This window comes from Anser anser, assembly GCF_964211835.1.
Source record: "Anser anser genome assembly, chromosome: 2".
In the NCBI taxonomy this organism is placed as follows: Eukaryota; Metazoa; Chordata; class Aves; order Anseriformes; family Anatidae; genus Anser; species Anser anser.
In genome coordinates this window covers 46,190,100-46,213,803 of record NC_139721.1, presented here as the reverse complement: position 1 = coordinate 46,213,803, position 23,704 = coordinate 46,190,100, and the positions used below count along the sequence as shown (strand labels likewise).

The 23,704-nt window shown below is 39.9% G+C and overlaps 1 protein-coding gene across 3 annotated transcripts in view; it reads right to left on the bottom strand.

The window, feature by feature from the left end:
- The window catches only part of B4GALT6 (beta-1,4-galactosyltransferase 6), a 28,041-nt gene extending 5,151 nt beyond the window's left edge, over positions 1 to 22,890 (bottom strand). Inside the window, exons 1-8 of one of the 3 annotated variants that reach the window (XM_083822681.1) lie at positions 22,309 to 22,890; positions 11,249 to 11,365; positions 10,774 to 10,887; positions 5,050 to 5,174; positions 4,463 to 4,579; positions 2,978 to 3,165; positions 1,610 to 1,732; positions 601 to 702 (exon numbers count right to left, since the gene is read on the bottom strand). In XM_083822681.1, coding sequence (XP_083678807.1) covers positions 601 to 702; positions 1,610 to 1,732; positions 2,978 to 3,165; positions 4,463 to 4,579; positions 5,050 to 5,174; positions 10,774 to 10,887; positions 11,249 to 11,365; positions 22,309 to 22,423 — 1,001 coding nt within the window. In that variant the 5' untranslated portion in view covers positions 22,424 to 22,890. The remainder of the gene's footprint in view (positions 1 to 600; positions 703 to 1,609; positions 1,733 to 2,977; positions 3,166 to 4,462; positions 4,580 to 5,049; positions 5,175 to 10,773; positions 10,888 to 11,248; positions 11,366 to 22,308) is intronic. The other 2 variants (XM_083822682.1, XM_083822680.1) reach the window with 2 other exon arrangements.
- Positions 22,891 to 23,704: the final 814 nt, after the last annotated feature.

Below are 23,704 nucleotides of genomic sequence, written 5' to 3'. Positions count from 1 at the left end.
TACACAACTTACAAAAACCCTCTATTTTGTTCTTCACATTACATTACAACACTAGCTCATCTGCTGCATTCTGGTTGCTATTCTACTCTAGGGCAGTGAAAGTGTTTTGCATTTTTGTAGCAAAAGAAAGGCACCATAAAATAAAAAATTCAGCTCAATATAATTAGGAAACAAGAAGACCTGTTATCTCAGAAAACAATGAAATATGATGGAAGAACCAATCCTTGAGAAGTTCTAAAGTTTGTTTTCACACTGGAGTCATTTTCCCCAGCTGTACTGCTTCCTTTTGCAGAATATTTAATTTAAGAGACTAGTGGAGCCCTCCCAGTGCTAATGCCCAAGCTATTAAAGAATGGTAACTTTCTTCACCAGAGACCAAAGAGAATGACGATAATATCTTTTGACATACAAACTCTATCACTTTCATGGTTAAAAAAAAATAATAATAATAAAAAGTATGTTTAAGAAAATACAGAGTTTAGCCCTAAAGAGGGAGTAACAGAAGCACTAACTGCTCGTTTTATGTGCAGAAGATATATATATGTGAAAAATCTTTACTTCTTTAGCTGTAGTGTTTGATTAGTTTTCAGTTTTTCTTACCGTCCTAAAAACTGGACTTCACCTCTGTGATGATGAGGAATGGATTTGTACTTCCCTAAATCTCCCTCTGGTCTTGTTACGTTGTATCCAGCATAATGAACCCTACAGTAAAATAAACAAACATTTTTATAAAGAATATCATAAAATTATAGAATCACTTAGGTTGGAAAAGACGTCCAAGATCATCAAGCCCAACTGTTAAAAGATGTTTTTATAAGTTACAACAAAAATGAAAATTACATAGTAGATCTCTTAAAGCTAAGTCTTTGCATTTACTGACATTATCTCCATTAAAAACAAAAACAAAACTTCTAGCCTAATAACTAATAAAGCAGACAAAACCAATATCCTGCTTTATTGCACAACAGGATGAAAAAAAAAATGAAAATACCAAGGAAAACAGAAAAACATACAAACTCCTACTTTAAAACCTCTCTCTTTATTTTTGAACTCATGCAGACACCCGTTCTAAGAACTCCACTGGAATGTTTTACAATTGTTTACTGTGTGCAGTTAGTAATACAACAAACAGTGCTGTCCGTTATCCAATTCATGACTACCAATATAGCTACAAATTAAACTATCACTCAGACACTGCTCCTGTGATATTAAAGATTAAATAAATACATGCTTGCCCTACAAACTGTAAAATGTTATTCTGTAATGCTAACAGCAACAGAAATATAAATTAAAATCAAAAAGCAACATACAGAGGGCTAGAAGAATGAGACTAAATATGCTTAATACTGTTATCTCTTTTTATATCTGCTATGTTTTAAGAGACCTCCCTCTTAAAAGACTGTTAACTGTCCCCAGGCCAAAAGAGGTGAAGGAAGAACGAATGTCGTACTTACTCTTTTACACAGTATTTTCTGATATTCCTAAACTGAATTCTTTAGAAATGACAAAAATTTTTCATTTAAAACAAACAAAAAAAACCACCTAATTGCTCTCAAATGGTGGATATAAGAGAACAATAAGAAAGACATAATAAGCATCGAACACTCACCTGTTCCAAAGATCATCGTCTTCTCCACCCCATCCCCAAAAGGCATTAGGAAATCCATTGATCTTCTTGAATTGCTCCACTGTCAGTCCACTTACCCCACCAAAGAACTCATTGTATGGAAGACTGAAAAATAAGACAAATTTTGTCTTATTATCTGGACTTACGTAAGTAGCCCTCTCTTTGAGCAATACCTTTCAATAAAACAAGAACTCTAAATTAAGGACAGATGTGGAACGTATCCATTAAGGGAAACTGGTTCACAGATAACAGGCATTAAGTAATACAAATGGAAGTTGAATAAAATATTTGCAGTAGTGTTTGATTTGCATGAAAGGTATTCTTAGACTGTAGCTCATGTTAGTATCATCACACGAAACATGTCTACCACATATTTCAGATGGCTGATTTAGACTCAAAGCTGAAAGAACTGTGAAGCAAAGCCTTCAAACTGCTGTACTTTGACACTATTCAACTGGAAAAATCCCTCTTTATCCATTTGTAAAAAAAAAAAAATCAACAATCAGTAATGCATCAATTTATTTATATATATTTTTAATACATCTAAAATCCTGAAAATTTTGACAGCTAATTGGTTGCCAACCTGAAGTACAAACACACAGCTGTGCTTTCAATGCATTGCTTTTGATCTGTCCAACTGAGCAGGTTGTCAAGTTGGCTGACTTCCTGCCATAAATTTTAAGGATGGCAAATACAGTTTTCTGTGAAGTGATTAAGACAGTGTCATATGATAGCATTCACAGAGTACTAAAAAATCATTAATGTAAAATCACAGAAGGCAAAGAGGTAACAAAACTGTAGGATGCTTTGCATTTATCAAGTTTCAGTAAAGATTGAAAGCAAGATATGAAATGGTCTAGCAGTAAGAAAATCTTTTGTTTAAGAAGCAATACAAAACAGATTTATGTTGTACGTTTATGAGAAAATTAAGACTTTTTTCCTGTGGTGTTTTGTTGCAGATTATCTATTTGTCTTTGTTAACAGCCACCACAAAGTCTTATGTAACCAAAAAAACTTTCTAATATGACAAGGTAAGGTTTTTTTCCCTTGGCTCACATAGTGTTTTTGTTTGTTTGTTTGTTTGTTTAATATCAACCTCACCGCAACGAGTACAATACTGAAAATTATAAATAATATCTTTACTATGACAACATATCAAATGTAACCAGTAAACTTAAATCCTTTTTTTTTTTTAATAATCACAAATGATTATTTTTCATTTATACAAATAGCGTGGTAAGAGGCTGTTTTATTTGTTTCATCTGCTGGATATACTGTCAGAAAATTATACACTATTCAAGAATGTTTCCGGGTCCTTAAGAAACAATGTGGATAAAGTTAATTACTTACATGTACATGTATTTGTCCAGCTTTGCTGCAAAATGACGTGGCATTTCTCCACACCCATAATAATTACGGTCATTTTCAGGTAAGTGATCTACATCATGAAATATAATGCAGTCCCAGACAACATCCTTCATAGCCTCCTTGAAGCCAACATTAAAGAGCATTGCACGATTAAAAGGTTGTGTACCTGTCTTCAAACAGAAAACAAAAAAGAAATTATAAGAGTCAAGAAGAAAGAGACATAATTTCAATACTATGAGAAATACATCATCTTCCACACTAAAAAAGTATTGACAAAGATGTCTGTTATTCCTCTAGTTAAACAGAGTAATAGTTCTGGCTAACACCAACTACATTAATTCTTATTTTGTGATTTAAAAGTCTACACAACCTTCTACCTTGCACAAAACTTAACAGCACTAGTAACTTACAGCACTAGATCAATACAGCATATTACCAGTTAAAGAAATACTGATAAAAACTAAAAAGAAATATTAAGTTTTGTTTCTTAAAACAGTTGACTCTTTAGTCAAGCTGTAATCGTTGTTTTCTTAACATTTACATATATACATTAATTGACAACCTTATATTAGAACTTCCAATTTCTTAGAAACTTTTATGAAGTTAAATTCAAGTTATTTTTATTTCTAGCACAATTTAAATCTCCACATTTCAATTTTGAACTAACAAGACAGTATAATTTACAAGACCTTTTGATACAGCAAATGCATTTTAAATGACTTTTTCATGACAATTTAGTGGATCTTTTTATTTGTTTTCTGCTATGTTTCACTTTGTCACCTGAAAATATCACATAAGATAAACCATGAAAACTAAGTCCAGCAATTTCTTTGGGAGGTTATTTATCTACTACAGCCAACAACAGTGCAAATTCCTCTATTAATCTGAACTATTTTGTTCCTTCACTGTGACTTGCAAACACTTCTAGTTGGCTGTTTTTGTGGTATTTTTTCATTTTTTTTTCTTTCTTTTTTTTTTTTCCCCTACATAATCATTCCTCTCTGTTTATGAAGAGTCTCTTAGTCTCTAGCTGGTACTAGCTGGTAATTTTTTAGGATCAACACCACCACTATATTTCACATATATTAACTGGAAAGCATAGACTTTAAAGTTATTGTCTTTGATTGGATTCCAGTGAGCACGTACTGTAAAATAGCTTTCTCTAAACAACCATTCCCAATTCTTATCCTTAAAATGTGTATTTCTTGTTGTTGTTTTACCTTGAAAACTTACAAAGACAACAGATTCAAAGAGGCCATGTTATCGCCCATAAAATACCAGACTGTATTTGAAAAAAGGCCATAGGCTAATCCTGGGAATGGAGCTGACCTTTCCTTTTTCACTCAAAGGATTAGAACGGCAGTGAAACAATTTTTAAATTCTGGATTTATCCAAATCTTAGTAAGCATATCAAATCCCCCTTAGTAAGGAATCCCAAAGAGTCACTTTTCAGATAAGTGTTGTTACCTGTTCAACAACATAGAAGGCAAATTCCAGCCGCTGCTTCTGCAACATAGGTATCAGATGCCGGAAAAAAATTGGAAGATGCTCATGGCGATTCCGAAAAGGAATGAGGATTGCCACCTTCAAAAAATTATTTATAGTAAGCTATTATATTAACATTTTTAAATTGTAATGTTTTAATACAAATTAAGTCTTCCATGGCTTACACAAGCTTTTTAATTTTTACTTTAAAATTGTCTCAGTGTTCTACAATATGTCATTTCCACTAAGAAAGCAGGTTGGAATTTTGCTCAAGCAGTTAAAAAAAGAAGAAAAAGTTCTTATGTAAAAGTTAAATATGATTTTCCTTCTATGATCATTTGCTTCTAATTACATTTTAAGCAATACAAACATTGGAAAAGTTTATATCTACAAGGCAATCCATTTCATGTTTTTCTACAAGCTCTAGTGTCTTCTTGAGCACAGCACAATAGATACACTGTAGTATACTACATGTTATATAAAACTGTAGCGGTAAAAGGTTGAGTGCGTACAATGGTAAACTATTGTTGAATACAAACAGGAAAAAAAAAAGCAAAGAAACATCTCACCTTCCATCGTGGCTTACAGTCTTTTGGTTTCCAGTGTCCTCCTGGTTTAATGTCTAAGTCTTTTGAAAATAGCTGCTGAATTTCATCAAAACTAATTTCACTCATATTGACATCAATAAGGCCTCCTAAATAGAGGAAAAATTTATATTTATTAATTTCAATTAAGACAATAGATCTAACTTTAAAAGGTATATCACAGGCAAATAGAATCAGGAAATTTGATTTACATTACAATATAGATAAAAGGAAAAAAAAATCATGGAGTCCTCTTAATGTTCAGCTTTTACACCTTTGCTACACTCTAAATCCAGCAATTTAAATTCTAGAAATTTATTTCATATGCAGACTTCACCCATTAATTCACCATTGACTGTATCAGACCAATTTATAGCAAATGGACAGACTTGAAAACTACCATTGACAGAACTGATTAGCCCAACAGGGAAAGTATTTGCAAATGGATACTGATCAGAGAAGAATTCAGCAAGATATTAAATACAGACTACAATATGGTAGCAAAAAAATCAGGTTAGTACTTATTACAAGAAAATACTAGATCATCAAATAAAGATTTTACAGTAACTATCTGACAGACACCATAAAACATTCTTTATTTTTTGTCTTTAAACTCAAGTCTTTGGTAAAGGTTGAAATTTTAAAGACAATGAAAGAAATTCCTACCATTTTCTTCCCTGTAACCACATGCAAGAGATCTTTTTGTGTCCAGAATGAAAGCATTTTGTAATTGCTTGACGTTGTGACACTGAATTGACTAGCTACCTAGACCTTTTTGAAAGACTGAAATTTTTGGAGAATACCAGAAATAACTGTTTGTTTGTTATGTGGCAAGGTTTTCGTAGTGGCAGGGGATGCAGGGGGGACCTCTGTGAGCTGAGCCCAGCAGCTGCCCAGTGTCAGATCAGAGCCAGCTCCAGCCGGCTCCAAAGGGACCCGCTGCTGGCCAGAGCCAGGCCAGGGAGAGACGCTGGTTGGGCTTCTAGGAGAGCAGATTAAAGAAAGGGGAAAAAAACAAAACACACAACAGTGCAACTGCACAACAGAGGCTGGGAGAAAGGGGTGAGAAAAAGTAGAAACGGCCCTGCAGATGCCGAAGTCAGTGCAGAAGAAGGGCAGGAGGTGCTCCAGGCACCGCAACATAAGTTCCCCTGTGGCCTGTGGAGAGGCCCCTGGTGGAGCAGGCTGTCCCCCTGCAGCCCATGGGTCCCACACGGAGCAGATCTCCACGCTGCAGCCCGTGGAGGAGCCCCCGGTGGAGCAGGTGGATGTGGCCTGGAGGAGGCTGCGGCCCATGGAGAGCCCCCGCAGGAGCAGGCCCCGGGCCGGAGCTGCAGCCCGTGGAGAGGAGCCCACGCAGGAGCAGGGGGTCTGGGGGGAGCTGCCGCTCGTGGGGGACCTGTGTTGGAGCAGGTTGCTCCTGGGGGATGGACCCCATGGTACGGAGCCATGTGGGAGCAGTTCTTGAAGAGCTGCTGCCTGTGGGAAGCTCCCTCAGGATCAGTTTGGGAAGGACGGCATCCTGTGGGAGGGACCCCGTGGGAGTGACTGTGAAGGAGCAGCAGAGACAAAGTGTTATGGACTGACTGCAGCCCCCATTTCCCATATTTTCTCTCCCTGTCCTTTTGAGGAGGGTGAGTGAGAGAGCAGCATGGTAGAACTTAGCTAGCTGTCAGTGTGAAATCACCACAAAAAGCAGAAGATACTGCAAGAGCCATTTTAGTTTTTGATATGATAACACAGAACTGAAAAAATAAATAAATAAATAAAAACAGAAAGGATAGAAAGGAAAAAGGAATCAAGAACAGCACAATAAGGAAATCTTTTAAAAGCAGATCTAAAACAATTTTTTTTTTTTTAAAGGAAAAAGGCAAGCTGGCAGTTCCTGAAAATAACTGTGTGGATTCATACAATCATCTGGGTTGGAAAATACCTGCAAGATCATCAAGTTCACCCATCAACCTGACCTACTGAGTACTATCACTAAACCACATCCCTTAGGACCACGTCCACACATCTCTTGAATACCTCCTGGGATGGAGACTCCACCACTTCCCCGGACAGTCCATTTCAATGGTTGACCACCTCCTCTATGAAGAAATTCTTCCTAATATCGAACCCTAAACCTCCCCTGGTGCAACTTGAGACCATTTCCTTGCATCATATCACCTGTCACCTGAGAAAAGAGACCCCTCTTTGCACCCTCCTTGCTGCAACTTCCTTTCAGGTAGTTGGAGAGAGCGATGGGGTCTCCCCTCAGCCTCCTCTTCTCCAGACTAAATAACCCCAATTCCCTCAGTCACTCTTCATAATTCTTGTTTTCTAGTCCCTTCACCTGCTTCATAGCTCTTCTCTGCACACACTGGAGCAACTCAACATACTTCTTGTAGTGAGGGGCCCAAAACTGAACACACTATCCAAGGCATGTTCTCACCAGTGCCACGAACAAGGGGACAATCACTTCCTCGTGGCCAGGCTATTTCTGATGCAGGCCAGGATGCCACTGGCCTTCCTGGCTCGCTGGGCACACTGTCAGCTCATGTTCAGTCAGCAGCCCCCCAGGTCCTTTGCTGTTGGGAAACTCTCCAGCCACTCCTTCCCAAGCCTATACCACTCCTCTCCTTCCCTGCCTGTGTCTCCTGTAGAGCCTGTAACCATCTATCCCTGCACTCCAGGCATGCAGGTCATCTCACCATGTCTCACTGAGGCCAATGATATCACAGCCCTGAGATTTAACCAGAACTTCCAGTTCCCCTTGTTTATTTCCCATGCTGACTGAGTTCATGTAGAGGCACTTAAGTTGGGACCCTAATGAAAGTGTTTTATTGGATGACATGGTTGCAATTCCTTTGTACTGTTCTTCAGGTGCTCTTCAGCCGACCTCTGATCCTCTGGGTATAAAAATACTGCAGAACAAGCTAAACCTACAGTCTACAAAAAAAAAAAAAAAAAAACCACCTAGATAATCATTATGGTTGTAACTGACACTCTTCAATAACCTGAAAAAGAAATCATACAAGAAGTAGAAACACGAGCAAGTAACAAAGGACCGATACACAGAATATAAACATGTACAAATTAAATTTAAAAAAAAAAACTAAATCAATTTCAATTACCAAGAGACAGAGAAGCATCAAGAACCATGCAATTGATTTAAAGAATCTAACAGAAAAAATAAAGATAAATAAATATCAATTGTTACACCACAAAAGGAATCAAACAATACACAAAATACACAATGTGAAGTACTAAGATGTGAAGTACTAAGATCTTAGTCTTAGACGTGACTAGATGCTTACAAATATTTAAATGTAAAAAAAAAAAGTAGGAGCCAGGGCCAGGACCAGTTAAACAATATTTAGATATGGCAGACACTCTTAATTTGATAGAAGATGATGAAATTCCCTCCAGATTGCTTAAAAAGTATAGTAAACTATCAAAGTACGCAGGAAAGGGGTGAATAGGTATCTGTAGTTTTTCACTGCCGTTGGTAGGGCAGGCAGAAGAAGGAAGTATCTGCATTTAATATTCACTACTTCCATTACTGTCAAGCTACAATAAAAAACAGATTTATTTATAAAACCTAAAAAGAAATAAAACGAGAAAGCAAAGGAAGGAGAAACCATTTTGAAGAACAGAAGCAGAAAACAAAAATAATTTCAACAAATTACAGATACATATTGTAACCAACAGAGTGAAATTAAATGTATACATGTATATATGGATTGTTACTTTAGGAGAAATGAAATATGCACACACAAAACAGGAAATACTTGACTACACTACAGTATGCATAAAGAGATTTTGATGGTTTATAATGGATTGCATATTAATATGAGACAATAAACTGTAATGCAGTTGCACAAAAATGGCAAACCTCATTCTGGAATACATTAACAGCTGTTGTATGAAAGACAGAGAAGGTAATTACTGGTTTGTGTTGTTTCCTTAGTCCTACCAGGGCTTTAGCTGGGTATGATATTTCAAAAGGAAATCAAATTAGAGAAAGTCTATGCTACAAAATCAAGAATGACAAGAGTTTTAAAACTACACACTCTAGAAAGGCTGAAAGAATTGGTTTATCTACCAATGAGAAGACAGACAAAAACTTTGTCTTTTCCAAAACACAGTATTTTGTTGTACAGATGGCAACCAACTCTTTTCCAAGCATCAAGGAGAAGCACAAGGAGAAATCCAACTTTTTTTTTTTTTTTGGGGGGGGGGTAGGTAGAATGAGTCAGAGGGGAGTAAATGCTGGTTGAATATTAGGAAAAGCTCAACCATTCACTTGATGGAACGCTAGAAACTATAAGTTCTGGAGAACTTCCACTGAAGATTATTTTTTAAATACTACTAGATTTTTCTAATATTTATTATAACCGTTAAGGTACATTTAATCCCAGGGTACTGAAGTGATCATATTAAAGATCTGTATATTTCTTATAGCTCACTAAGAGCCACTTCTACTTGCAGTGATTTTTGCAAACTAGTATAAAGTTGAGATGACCTTAACATAAGAGTTTTATTTCGTATAACTGAAACAACTCATCTGCATTCCATTTACATATCAAGCCAGTATTCAAATTATGCTGGTTCTGAATTACGGAACACATGAAAAATTCTTTCATACTGCTTTTATCTTGAAGTAGAGGTATCTTGTTGCAGTTATGAAGCAGCATAGCAGTGCTCAACCCGTGCATGGTAACCTTAAAGACTGAGTCGTACAGAAGCCACTAGCTGCTCATATTTTAAGAGCACAGGTACTTGGGACAAAATATGATTTTACCGTACTCATTCCAGGATACAAATTTTGCAAATTGAATTTAGTCGTGTGAAGAAATATAGTTGACTTCTGTAACAACCACAGACTACTGAGTAGGTCAAAATATATGTGATTCAAGAAGCTCTTTTCTTCAACCATCTCAGGACCATTTGCAACATTTCATTGTATTACATAATCTTGAAAGGAGTTCTATTTATAAATACACAGATACATATTAAAAAGGGATGCATGAAAACCAAAGGGTGGGATATATATCTCCTTGCTGAATGGTAACTTATCCAGTGAATTACTTTCTATTAAAAGTATGATTTTTCATTAAATTCAGCACAACTCAGTAAGTACAAATGAAGAGATCACCATCAAAAATGATGGAAAAGTGAGCAGTAATAAGAACACCCAAAAGCAAATTCTGGTAGAATTACATACAGCCAATGACGTTGATAGGAAGGATGCCAAAGTAGAATGCAAGTCCCTATTCTGGCAATTCCAAATACACTTCAGTGCAAACACATTTGCATTAGTGATTTAAGATTATGTGATAAAATGAGACTCATCAACACCTGACTTGCCTTATCCCTCCACTTCTGGACAGTAAACTAACACTCAAGAGGAACAGTTTAGCAGAAGCCAGTACAATTTTGAATTAACTAATTTGGCAGAATTCATCTGCCAGAGTCCTTGAAAGTGTCCCTAGAAATACTAATTTATACGCGTTTTTCAACTGGTACAATCACCATCCTCTTTCTTTGGTTACTCAGTTGATATTGTCAGAACTTTTTATTTGATTCCCAAAGTTGAGTAACTAAAATACTTACTGTTGAAATAATTTAGTTTTGTTACATACTTTTATTATTTTAAGTAATTACATTTTGTTTTAAGTACAATCCAATTTACCAGATAAACATTAAGGTCAATTTAAAACTTACTCATGTAAGGCAGCTTCTCTGGACAAGCCTGGTAAGGAGAGTAAGTGAAGTTTTCTGGAAGATACATTGTTGTTTGAGCGACACAGTCACTAGAATTGTTTCCTTCAGGATAATCTTAAAAAGAAGAATTTATTTTTGTAAAAACCTACGTTATCCACTGATTTTGTAACATATCATCAGGCAGGTGACAATGCTGACTTTGTAAGTAGCCAATTCCAGGCAGCATGATTAAATAACTTTTTACCACATTAACAGTAATTCAATTAAGGTATCGTTGTTACAGCTATGACATTTTTCCTACTAAAGTGAACTGAAATACAGTAACTCTTTGGTCTTCTCTCCAGTTACTGAAAAGTAGTGCTTGGGTCTAGGCTTTCATGATCAAGCTATGCCTTTAAGGTTTGTTTTCTGCAGGTTTCCCCCCTGCACCCCAAAAAGCTCTTCTGAAATGAAATTAAAGAAGAAATATTCTTACCTGTTCCGTTCAATGTAGTGTTTTTGTTAGTGTACAATCTGATCATGTGTCCTATTGTTTTTACATTTTCTCTCAACATGATACCACGAGCTTGCACCATAAAGAGATACGTGTTTGCTGATAAAACAAAAAGCAATTTTGAATTTGAATTAAAATAAGGTATTTCCAAATTATTCTAACATCCATTTATAACATGTTCAGTATTTACTACTCAGTCTGAATTCATGGCTAGTGAACATTAATACTCCAAGATTCACAAAGAGTGAAATGTAACAGCAACAAAATGAGAATACAATAAACTCAGTCACAGGTCTATATAAAAAATAAAATTATAAAAAGTCAATATAAACTTTATATGATGCCTTCATTTCTCTTTAGCTTACCAAAAGCAACTACCAGTGCAGGGAATCAACTGAATTTACCAATAAAAAAGTGTTCATGTGGAGACGCTTATCCATCCATCTCTCATACATGCATAAATATATACATCAGAGAAATACTGGATAGAAAAAACAAATATTCAGAAATTCTTTAGTCCCAGAGAACTGTCCCCCTTTTACTCACTAGTTAACATAACTTTCAATCAAAATGCGCTGCTATTTATTCACCCCCCAACAGCTGTTTCAGTATACAACTGCTACAAATCACTGCCAATCTTAAAGTATTAATGCTTGATAATTATATGTGAAATATTTATTACAGGCATCAAGCGTGAGTAAATCAACATTCTGACTAACTATGATACTCATAGCAACATTATGAAATATTCCTCTGTCTTAGCCCTTTATTCAAAGCTCCAAATCTGATCTCAATACAACTCTCAGTCCTAAACAGAGAGAAAGTTGGAAGACTTCCTAACACTACAGAATAGCAGGTTTACAGAGACATAACATTAACTCCCATTTATCAGGTGTAGTGTGTTGACCTTGGCTGGCAGGTAAGCCCCCACCAGCGGCTCGCTCACTATCCCTCAGTGGGATGGGGAAAAAAAAAATGGAAGGACAAAAGCAAGGAAGGTGTGGAACAAAACCTCACGGGCTAAGATTAAGATAGTTTAATAAACTGAAGAGATTAAAAAAAAAAAAAAAGTGATGCAAAAACAGTAACTCACCAATGTCCTGTCAGCAACCACTACTTTGGGGGGAGGGGGGGGGACACGACACAATTTTGTTTGCTGAGCATAGCACTGTATAGTATGGGATCTCTCTTTGGTCACTATGGGTTCTCTGTCCCAGCTACATTTCCTCCCAACTTCTTACCCACCCCAAACTTAATTGGCTGGGGGTAGGACAGCATGGGAATCAGAAAAGGCCTAGATGCTGTACAAATGCTGTTCAGCAACAGCTAAAACACACTGGTGTTCAGCAACATTGTTTTGGTCACAAATCCAAAAGATAGCACCATATGAGCTGCTAGGAAACAAATTAACTCCACCCAAGCTGGACCCGGAACATCAGGATACATCTAACTTTGTTCTTTGCACAATTTTAACCTGAATTAGAGTACGACCTGACCCACATCAGGGTGTATTTCTGCTATTAAGACACAAACACTTCTAGACAAAACATTTTTTGTTGCAAGTAGGAAACTGTTCACTTAAATATATTTTGGGCAACAGGAAAAAAAAAGAATATATATATATATATATATAAGCTAGATCTACACCTCTGAAAGATACAAGAATAGACAACTCAACAACTCAACAACTTCAAGAGTTCTTGACATTCAAACTTTTGGTGAGTTCTGCCTTCAGAAGTGTCCATTCCCAGAATTATTCCCCAAAGTCAAACTCGTGTTTTTCTCCACAGCAGTTACTGTGCAACCTTATACCTCTTTATACAATGAAACACAGATTATGATTTTACAAGAGAAAAAGTATTTTCATACACCTATGACCACTGTCTGAACATAAGCAGCATGGCAACGTAGTATTAACTGTGACACCCATTTACTAAGCCGTGACAAAATGAAGAGCCTTTTTATAGGTGTATATTAGCCTCGGTATTGTTTGTCCCCGGAGTTCTATGCTTAGACCTTTTCAGACAGCCCATAAGTCATTTCACTATCTTCTTCTTGTTCCTTTTTTCATTAGCAACACTACAAGTCTCTACCTTCAAGCTTCCTAAGAATGATATTACCTTTCCTAACAGGAATGTTTGGTGCTTTTCCTTCTACTTACATGTTCATTAGCCTTAGGAATTTTTTTTTCTGGCTGCTACCAAACCTATTGACTGCATGCACTTCAGCTGTTATACAGATGGATGTCACTTATTATACACACAGTGACAGAAATTATTGACACCGTGTAGTCAGCAAGCATATTCTCCAGCATTGCTCCTGTTTGAAAGGAAATATTTACTCCAGAAGTCACTGGAAGGAATATTTTCCTAACAGACTACTGCTGTAGTTTTAGGAACCTGACACAGTACTAAGGACAGAACTAAGACTAAGACCTTGAAAGAAGTCCACAGAAAAGTCAAGAGGGCCATAATAACTGCCCTCAATTCCTATAGAAACTTTATTCTAGACCAGATGAGAAGGCAGGCATAAACCTTGATAGAACAGATTTTCTGCAAAATCACCTACAGCTCCCCTTTTTGAAAGCTGCTTTTTGAAGGAAAATTTGCTGCTTCTGAGGAAAAGGAGATAAATGAGAACAAACACATCAGACCTTTGTGACAGACAAAGCTAGAAAAGACATTTCTCTAAAAAATAGGCATCACAAAAAGATAAGAATCCAAAAAATGACCAGACAAAGCCTGCTGCCACCTTGGCCTAAGCTGCACTTGCTAATCAGAAGATCTAACCTTGCCATGTTTGAATCAAGCTATTCTTGGAGTCCGTGCCAATTGAACACCTCATCTTCCTGGCTGATCTGTTTGCCAAACCACCATAAACTTGTACCCAAATATATAAACACAATGCAGTATCTTCCTTTCTATGCACTTACTCTACACCTTTTGTAGCAGCTACCTGGGACTCTACCACAAATAATAAAGATAACACTACTTGAAAGATAATACTCCAGCAGTTGTGCTTTATACCAGAGAATTCCTTGCAACAAATCTGGGCAGGGCCCATAGTTTCCACTATCAAATTTATGATCACACTTAGTCTTCCACAACTGTAACCTCTCTCTCACATCCTCATGTGACAGGAGGTTCTTCTATTGAAAAATGAAGTTGTGTGTCAGCGTACCTTTCATAATTCAGTCCTCCTGAATGGCATAGCTGGTCTGCAGTAGACAGCAACACCTTATCTTAGCATAATATCCCAGCTGTCTCTCTTTTATGCTAATCTATTCATAGATGCACTGGAGCACAGAGCAGGGAAAAGAAAACTTACACAGTATCCAGCCTCATAACTGATAAAGCACTGCACCTTGCCACTGCCTGACCGACTTTATATTCTTTTGCTGTTCAATAGCTGCTCAAGTGATAGCAGATGCTTGAGTTGCCAATTAATTACTTTAGAAGCTAAGAGCATCATGTGAAATCAAAGATACTAACTTAGTCATAAAAATAAATCTGATCTATTAGCACAGGTTTGTCAGCAAAGACCTGCGTAAAAGAGCATAGCTTACGTGTCAGATCACCCAGCTGTGACAGCAAAGCATTCCAGATAAACTACAACAGCAAGAAATGTCAGAGAAAAATAAGTCTTTCCTGCAAGAATGTTAAGGGAACAAGACCGAGAGCAGAATACCGAGGACTACAGTTTGAGAACTTCCACGGCAATCCTCTTCAATTGCCAGTAGTACTTGAATATGGGTTATCTCCCTGAGCTTGGCACAGGCTTCCAGAAACACTGCCTTTGCTGTCATGAAGATTTCCTTCTGCTATTATCTTGCTGCATTTGTACCAATCACCACGCCTGTTACAATGAAATACAATGCACAAAACGGGAAGTAAAATTTTCAGTTTTAATCAAACAAAACACTTCACAATGTAACCACTCACAACTAGTTTTCTTCGTATTCTCCTTATTTCACTGCACATGGTCCATAGTAAACAAGAAACAGCACTCCTAACTCAAGAAATGTATAGAATCCAGGCTGTCACATAATGTACAAGGTAAGCAGAAGTGCAGTGCCCATACAGGATACCTTGGAACAAATACTGTACAAAATGCTCCACCTAATCCAACTGCAGTCTGAGCATGAACTCATACCTAGTTCAGATAAAGATTTCACTGACAATTGATCCAGATCTACATCAGTGATCAGCGATGCACCTCCACAGGTCAGTCATCAAAAGTTCTGGACAAATGACTGACATTCTGAAGAACAGTCGGATGAAGATAGAGCTGTGATTATTTCAACAAGACAGTCAGAAAAGCATTAATGAGACCACAAACTATGACTTTCGAGATACCAAAGAAGAAAAGATGAACAGATTTGGAGATTACACATTTCATTTTGAAATCATAAACTTGATCATAAATTGATCATTCATTTAAAATAATAAAAAAGCCTTATTTCAAGTACAATTCCAAAAGTTAACACTCAATACTTAAAATACAATAAGATCATGTTCTTCTCATGATACAAGATGATCAGAGCAACCCCAGCAACGTTATACCCTGATCTTCAGAAAAAAAAAAAAAATACTGATAAGCTCAGATGGGTATACTTTATACAGAATCCAGAAACACTGCAAAAATTAAAATGTTATAAACACTGCTTTATGAAAACAGATCTTGCCAAATGACCATTTCCTGCAAAGTTACACATCTGCTAGTCAACACCTGTTTTCATAGGGCTTCCAAAAAGCACACTCAACACACTGCAAAAAAAATGAGATGGATTCAAACTGGTTAACAGAAAGATCTCAACTAGTAACGGTAAATGGGAAATCATTTCATGGCAACATTTCTAGAACAAGTCTCATGTGGATCTCTTCTCATCTCAAGGTTCACATTAAATTCTAAATACTAATCTAAATATATAGTAAGGAGAATTCAACTTAAGATGGCTTCTAAAACATCACAGTCAAGAATTTAGGTTCTAGGATTATTTTTTACAACTACAAAGTAGAGACTTTAAAGCAGATTTAATAAATAACTTTGCAGTAAAGGAGGATAACCAAAGTAAGCTAAGACTGTTGGAAACTAGTTCCTGTTCACAAACTGAAATCTACAGAGCATAGGTAAATTCTATAGAAGTGTTCAACTTAGACTAAATGCTTCATAAGATTTTATTTATTGTTACAAGTTTGTTGCTACATGTGTTTTTAAAGCACACGAAACAATCAGAAAAATGCAAAAATGTGTATACCTTGAAACCAATTTTTGACTTATTGCTGAATCTTTAAAACCAATTTTGCATTATTTGTATCACAGAATCACAGAATAAATCCAAACTTATTTCATGGGTATGGGGAGACTGCTTTTGAGTCTGTGTATGTATACCTCCTTGTAGGGAAAACGTATTAGAAAGGTGCAGATCACCTCAATCTGTCAGAAATATGAACAACTACAGATGTTTCTGGATGTTAACAGGGATCATTCATATGGTGCAGATGAACAAGTCTGCATCAGCTACAACAGAGGGGCTTCAAAATTGTTTTTAGTGGCAGTGTTTTTTTAATACTCTAGACAATGTCTGTATACTCACTGCCATGAAGAATATGCCCGATGGATGAGTCCTCTGGCTGTGAGGGACTGAATAGCTGTCAGTTTAACCGCTTATTAGAGCCAGTAAGAGGAAATCTCATTGGTCAAGTTGCCACTTATGGGTGAAGAACAAACAATAATTAAGCTTTCTCTAGCAATATTTTAAGTGTGACACCTGATACAATCTTCAACATAACTTCTAACACTTCTAACATATTTGCTATAGAGCTGGACTTGATGATCCTCGTGGTTCCCTTCCAACTCAGGATACTTTGTTCTGTTGTTGTTCTACTCTCCAATCTGATACTATTAGTCGATTATACAGCACGTCAAAAATAATTCAATAGCTAATTCTGAAATAATTTCTTCCAAATGAAACCTTTGATAACAGATGAACCTACATAAAGCCAAAAATAGCTTCCAAACAATCAGGTTTGTAGCACAGACATTTTCCTGCAGAAACTATGAAGAAAAGGGATAGACAAGTTTCACTCACTCAAGAAACTTGTAAGAGACCCATGAGAAGGATTTCCTAGAAAGCAGTAAAAGGAGCCAGCAGCAAAGAAAAGGAAATCTGAACATCTACCACATCCTGCAACACCCATCATCCGTTTATCAGATGACGCTTTCACACAGCATAAACAGAGAAGACAAAGGATTTATTCTGTTTTAAACACACTAGCTGTATTATTCCTGTTTCAGTGCAGCCCTTGAGCTGTATTAAACTTATTGCCTTGAAGACACATGCTCTATTAAAAAAGTCAGAATCATCTGTGCATGATTGTAGCAAACACAGTCAACAGCATGCTGCCCTGTATTAGAAACAACAGCATAGCCCCGAGTTCAAGAGCAGCAATTCTCCTCTATTTGGCTACTTGTGAAGCCATATTTAGGCATTCCAGCTACTTTGGGGATTCCAGTAAAAGAAAGACATTAACATACCAGAGTAAGCCCAGAGGAAAGCATGTGATATACAAGTAGAAACTGAAAGAAATGGGTTTGTTCAGTCGTGAGTAGAAATGGCTACGGGGAGGGTGAATTTTTTGGTGTCTTCAGCTCTGTAGTGGAAACGCATACAGAAGATGAAACTGAACACTTCTTGAAGCTACAGAGAGCAAAGAGACAAAGCAATGAACACAAGATACAAGATGGGAAATTCCAGTTACGTGTTACAATTTTCTCTGAGTTGTCAAACACTGGAACAAGTTGCTCAGAGGTAGTGCAGAATCTCCATTCCTAGAGATATGCAAAACTCAACTGGGCATGGTCCTGAGCAACCCGATATAATAGGATCTGCTTTCAGCAGGAGGCTGGATCAGATCACTTCCAGAGGTCCCTGCCGATCTAAATTGTTCCATGATCAAACAGAAAGCCTTTGGAAACATCAAAAAAAAAAACCCACAGATGCCAGGAAAAAGAACATTAGCACGGAGACTGTGCCCATATCTATGGGCTGTGCACCTGGACGCACTGGCTACCAATTATCTTGCAGAAAATGTTTTCAGCTCTTTCCTCCATTTCTGCTTAAGTTCAAAAGGAGTGATATCATATTTTCTACTAGAAAAATGATTTCCTAATACAGAATAGAAGAAAAAATTTATATCAAATGTATCAATTTGTGAGCTGAAACTGATGGAGATGTTTCAAAGTTCCACCTAGCCAACACGGCTGCCCCTTGGTTAAGATTGCCAGAGAAGGAGTAAGGTTTCAGTAAGATAAGCAGAAGACCAAGAAAGAGAAAACAGTAGCTGTTTTTTCATCCTCAGTCTCATTCTACTGTTCAGGATTTCTGGTTACTGATGCCAAAACCAGACTGCATCTTCCCTGATCCCTGCACTGCTTCCTAACTAGTCCTCACAAGCACTACCGCGTGCACTTGGCCAAGCAAGACTGCAGTTCACTACAATATTGAGAGCTGTAAGGTGCTGGTAAAAGTCCCCTGCTGGAGTCAGATGGAAAAAAACAACCCAGTAACGAGAGATTGTTTTCTGAAACCAATTATATTGTCCAGTGTGATTTCAGTTACGATGCTGATAGAAATGTTGAAAAGCATAGTAAGAAAAAAAAAAATCTCTGGGAATTCTCAGATTGCCTTGGCAGTGAAATAAGATCAGTAAATGCTCTCTCTTAATGCTCTCACCATGGCCTTCCACCATTGTCCAATTCTCCTCATCTTTGGGGACATTCCATGGTGTAAATGTGAAGCTAAATGTGTTTTGAATAACTGTCAGCACCACACATTGACTATTCAAGATGCTTTTATCGGTACCAGTATCTGCAGCACTGAATAAGAATTGATTGCTGCCAAAGATTCCTGCTCTCAGCTAGGTTCCTCAGACTACTTGCAATATGTAGAGATAATTGGAACTTCCAAGGAAGTTTCAGAATCACATGCCATCTTCATTAATTAATTCAAAATCAGTGACTTCAGCTTGTATCTTCTATTTCAAGTACTGGAGAAGGAGCACCAGATGAAACACTGTCAGAAAAACGGTCCTTCCGGAGAAGCAATGCTTCCTTCCATCAGATACATGAGACTAACACACAGACATCTCAATTACACATTAAAAGGAAATTTTTAACTTTTAAACATATTTTTTCTACCATTTCATTTTGCTATCTAATGCTTTTTTTTTTTTTTAACATTCATTTGGAAAAAGTAGTTTTCTTCTCTAATCAGCACTCACAGATCAATCTGCTTTAGTGTTCAAGCTCCTCTGATTACCAAAACGAGAGGTGGTGCTGAGATAAGGTTGCAGCCATCTCTACCCCACCCCATCTTCTGTTCTTGGGGAAGAGGAGAAGGAAGGTGCAGGAACAACATAGCACATGAATTCTTCTCAACCATGTAAGCCCTGTATTGTATTATGTGGAATATTATATGTCTTAGTCTCAAAACCAACACTGCATCTGAAAACCTGAACTTTGAATGCTTTTCCTCTCCCCATAGTCTGAAATATACAGGATAATAAACATTTCTATTTCCCAAAGAACTAATGTTCTGCGAACCTTCTCCAAAAAAAAAAAATGTGATATACATATAATTACTGTGCAAATATTTACAATTTAAAATAATTAAAAACATTAAAATAAGCAGTTGAGATTTTTCCCTCTAAAGAAATTAGCAGTATTTCAAATTCACAAAACCTGCAGTTTCATTACAAAACGCAGCAATACTATCTTCTAATGAGCATGAAGGACAGAGACAATGTGCTAGCCTCTTTGAAAACTCTCCTAGTGCTAAGGACTTTCTTCCGCAGACATCTTCTCCCTTTGAAAAGCCACGAACTGCATGCTAGGAGGGAATTCCACTCCAGCAGCCCAGTAAGAATTCAAATTTTCACTCAGTTTTGTCATTTCAGGAAGCCATTCTGCTCCATAACCCACTTATACTTCTCCCACTTTCCAACACACTGCTGACCCACACAATTCCCCTCCAAGGATATTGCCAGGATGGCTGTTGGTTTTATTTTAAGACAGTATTTGATGTTGTTTCCCTCTATTGTGCAATTTCAAGGAGCAAATTCCGGGGAAATCATCACATCTGCAAACTGACACGCTTAGATTACCAGCGTAAGATTTTCCTGTTGCCCTTTCCTGTACCATTTTATACATCCACTACCCCAGTAAGAACAGCTCAGGACAGCAGCATTCTGAACTGTATTTGAGAAGTATCAGAGACAAAATGTTGTAGGGTTTTTATTTGTTTAAGCTGGATGAGTTCACAACTGCATACACGGGGCAGCACACCATTGAACAGTAGCTGGAAAGAGCTGTAATCTCACAAACGCATCTAACTACTGAAGATTTTTGTATTGTAAAACTACAGCTTGTAAGGGCTGACCACTGTATATACATCTCAGAGAGCAAGAGAGACCTTTTTAAGTGAGTATGTTGTATTTTGTTTTTAAATGTTGACCAGGCCCAAGTAACTGACCCCAAGAATTCCGTTGGTGCGTTCTGTTGATTTCATTTCACTGCTGGTACAAAGAAAACTAAACAAACATCTAATACGATAGCAAGATGAAGTCAGTTAAGAGAGTCTTGTTATTAGAGGCTCTGATTCTGAACAAGGTACTGTACAAATGCTGCTAAGACAATATCCAGTGAAGAAGAAATATTAAAATGATTCTGCAGTAAAACGCCAGCTACACCTATTATGTTAATAGTTTTATTACAAAAATGTGGAAATGGCACTTTGCTTTCTAAATCATAAGCCAAGTGCTTGTATTTACAGTCTATTATGATATTACGCAAGTGTCTCAGAGAACTGATACGTCTAAATGGACCCTGGTGGCATCATTCCATCACAGGAATGAATTAGGTAAGTATGGGTAAAGTAGCTGCACCCTGAAGTGGTTTACAAACTACACAGACTATGAACATGAGGAAGCTAAACAGCAGTCAGCAGGAAACAACTACTGCAGGGATTCAGCCACCTAATTAGTGTGGACATTTCGTTACAATGACTGCAGAGAGGAGTTTTAAGCACTGAGGAAATACAGTGAGATGGCTATACAGATACTTTGGGAGTCAGACGTGCAGGAGAAAGTGTCAACATTCCCTGGGAAAAAGGGGAAACACAGCCTAGCCAACAGACACACAACACAGTGAAACATGGAGCACCACACAGAATACTTGAGATAATCTCAGGGCTAACACTAACTTGTTCTGAAAGGATCATTCAGAGAGAAAAAGCCCGATGCCCTCCCAGAAACAACATAAGAGTGACCTAAGAAAACAGCACATTGACTAGTGCTTTGTGATGTGTGTTTTTTTTCAAATCTGACCCAGACTTCCAGTTATTTTATGTAGCATTTCTTACACAGCTCGTCTCCCCACTGCAGCAGTGCTTTCAGAAGCGGAAGCTAAGCAACTGTAAAGCCTGTGAAGAGAGATCCCACTGACAGACGAAAATGACAAGTATTCTAATTGATTCCCAATTTCCATTCACGTGTGCTTTATTATGAACGCAGTCACTCATGACTTAAAAGACGCATTCACGCGGCTCCAGCAGGCAATTCCGCAGCTCTTCCCTGGCTTCTGCCATTAATTCCTAACACGGTGAAACGGCGAGCAGCTTTTTTTTACGCCTCAATTTTCCGGCCTGGGGGAGGGCAAGAGCAGCACCAACCTACCTCTCGCCGGCAGCTGAATCTTCTAGAGCGTTGGAAACCGACAGAACAAAGATGCAAGGTTAACACCGGCCGGCAGCGCCGCGCTGGCCGCTCGCAGCCTTCCCCCGCCCCGGAGCCCCCCTCAGCGGCCGCAGGGGGCCGCGCTTCGCCCCGAGGGCCGCGGGGTGGGCACGGGAGGGACGGGGGAGGCGGCCGGGGATGCCCGGGGGTGCCCAGGGGCTGCTGAGGGGCTGCTGAGGGACCGCGGACCACCCCCCCCCCCCGCCCCTCGCCTCGTCCCCTCAGAGGGGACCAGCCCCGCGGACTCACCTATGCCGGGGGCCACATAGATGAAGTAGAGGCAGGAGGAGGAGAAGGAGAAGAAGAAGATGAAGGCGAGCATGGAGCGATTGGAGACGCGCAGCGCCTTGCGGAGCACGGGCATCCTCCCTCCGTGGGGCAGAGCCGGCCGCCCCCTTCGCGATGCCGGCGGCGCCTCGCAGGGGCTCGGGCGAGGACGGGGGCGGGGGGGGCTCCGCGCTCCCCCTCCCTGCCGCCGCCTCCCCGCCAGCGGGGGCCGGTGCCCAGCGCCCGGCCCGGAGGAGGAGGAAGAGGAGGAGGAGGAGGAGGAAGGGCAGCGGCCCTTTGCGGCCGGCCCGGCCGCCCCCGCCTTGGCGCTGCGCCTCCGCTGCCGAGCAGGTGGCGGCCGGAGCCGCCCACCCCCCCCCACGCACACACCCCCCGGCCCTAGCGCTGCCAAGGGGCTCCTCGGGGGCCGCTCACGCCGCCGGGCGCCGCGGCCGCCCGCCGTCCCCTCACGGGCAGCGGCGGCAGCATCCCCGCCGCGGGCGGGCACCGCACCGCCTCCGCGCCCCGCCCCGCCGAGACGCGGCCACTGCGGCGGTTGGAGCGTGCGCGAGCCCCGGCGCGGCGGCGGCGGCGGCGGCAGCAGACTGCAGAGCTGCGGCGGCGGGAAGCGCGCGCCCGCCCGCCCGCCCGCCCCGCGCTCCAGCGGAGGGGGGCCGGGAGGGCGCCGGCGGGGCCGCCGCGATGCTGCTGCTGCCGCTGCCGCCGCTGCCGCCGCTGCTTGCTGCGGCCCAATGGGAAGGCAGGGAGATGCTAATCCCGCCCTCCCCATTGGCTGGGGAGAGAGCGGGGCGCGGGGCGGCCTGGATGGGGCCGGACGGGGGCCGCCAGGGTACCCCTCCCACACACACCGGGCGTCACGTGATGGCGCGGCGGGAAAAGCCGTTGGAGCCTTGAGGGGGCTGTGAGGGGCCGGCGGCGGCCGGGGGGGGATGGGGGGGGGGGGCGTCCCTAGGTGCCCGGCGAGGCGGGCGGTACCGCCCTGCCCCTCCGTCTCGGCCTGAGGGGTCGGGGGTATTGTCGTATGTGATAATTCATACTCGGAGAACATGAGCAGCTTACCGTGCAGCCAATTTAATAGCAGATGTGTGTTAAGAAGTGTGAGGCCAGCTCCACGTCAAGTAATGGCTCCTGCAGCATCAACCGACGCTGGCCACCATGGGTTGGGTCCGCTCAGGGTCCGTCCAGGGATCTCCCCGTTCCTCCCCAGCCCGCTCGCGGTGACGGGAAGATGGGTGCCAAGGGCTTGGCAGGCAGCCAGGACGTGCCCGAGTGCACCTGAGACAGCAGCAGCGGGTTCCACGAGAATCCGTCTCTATCGTTAAAATATGTTCAGCTTATTCAGGCATAGGATAAAAAG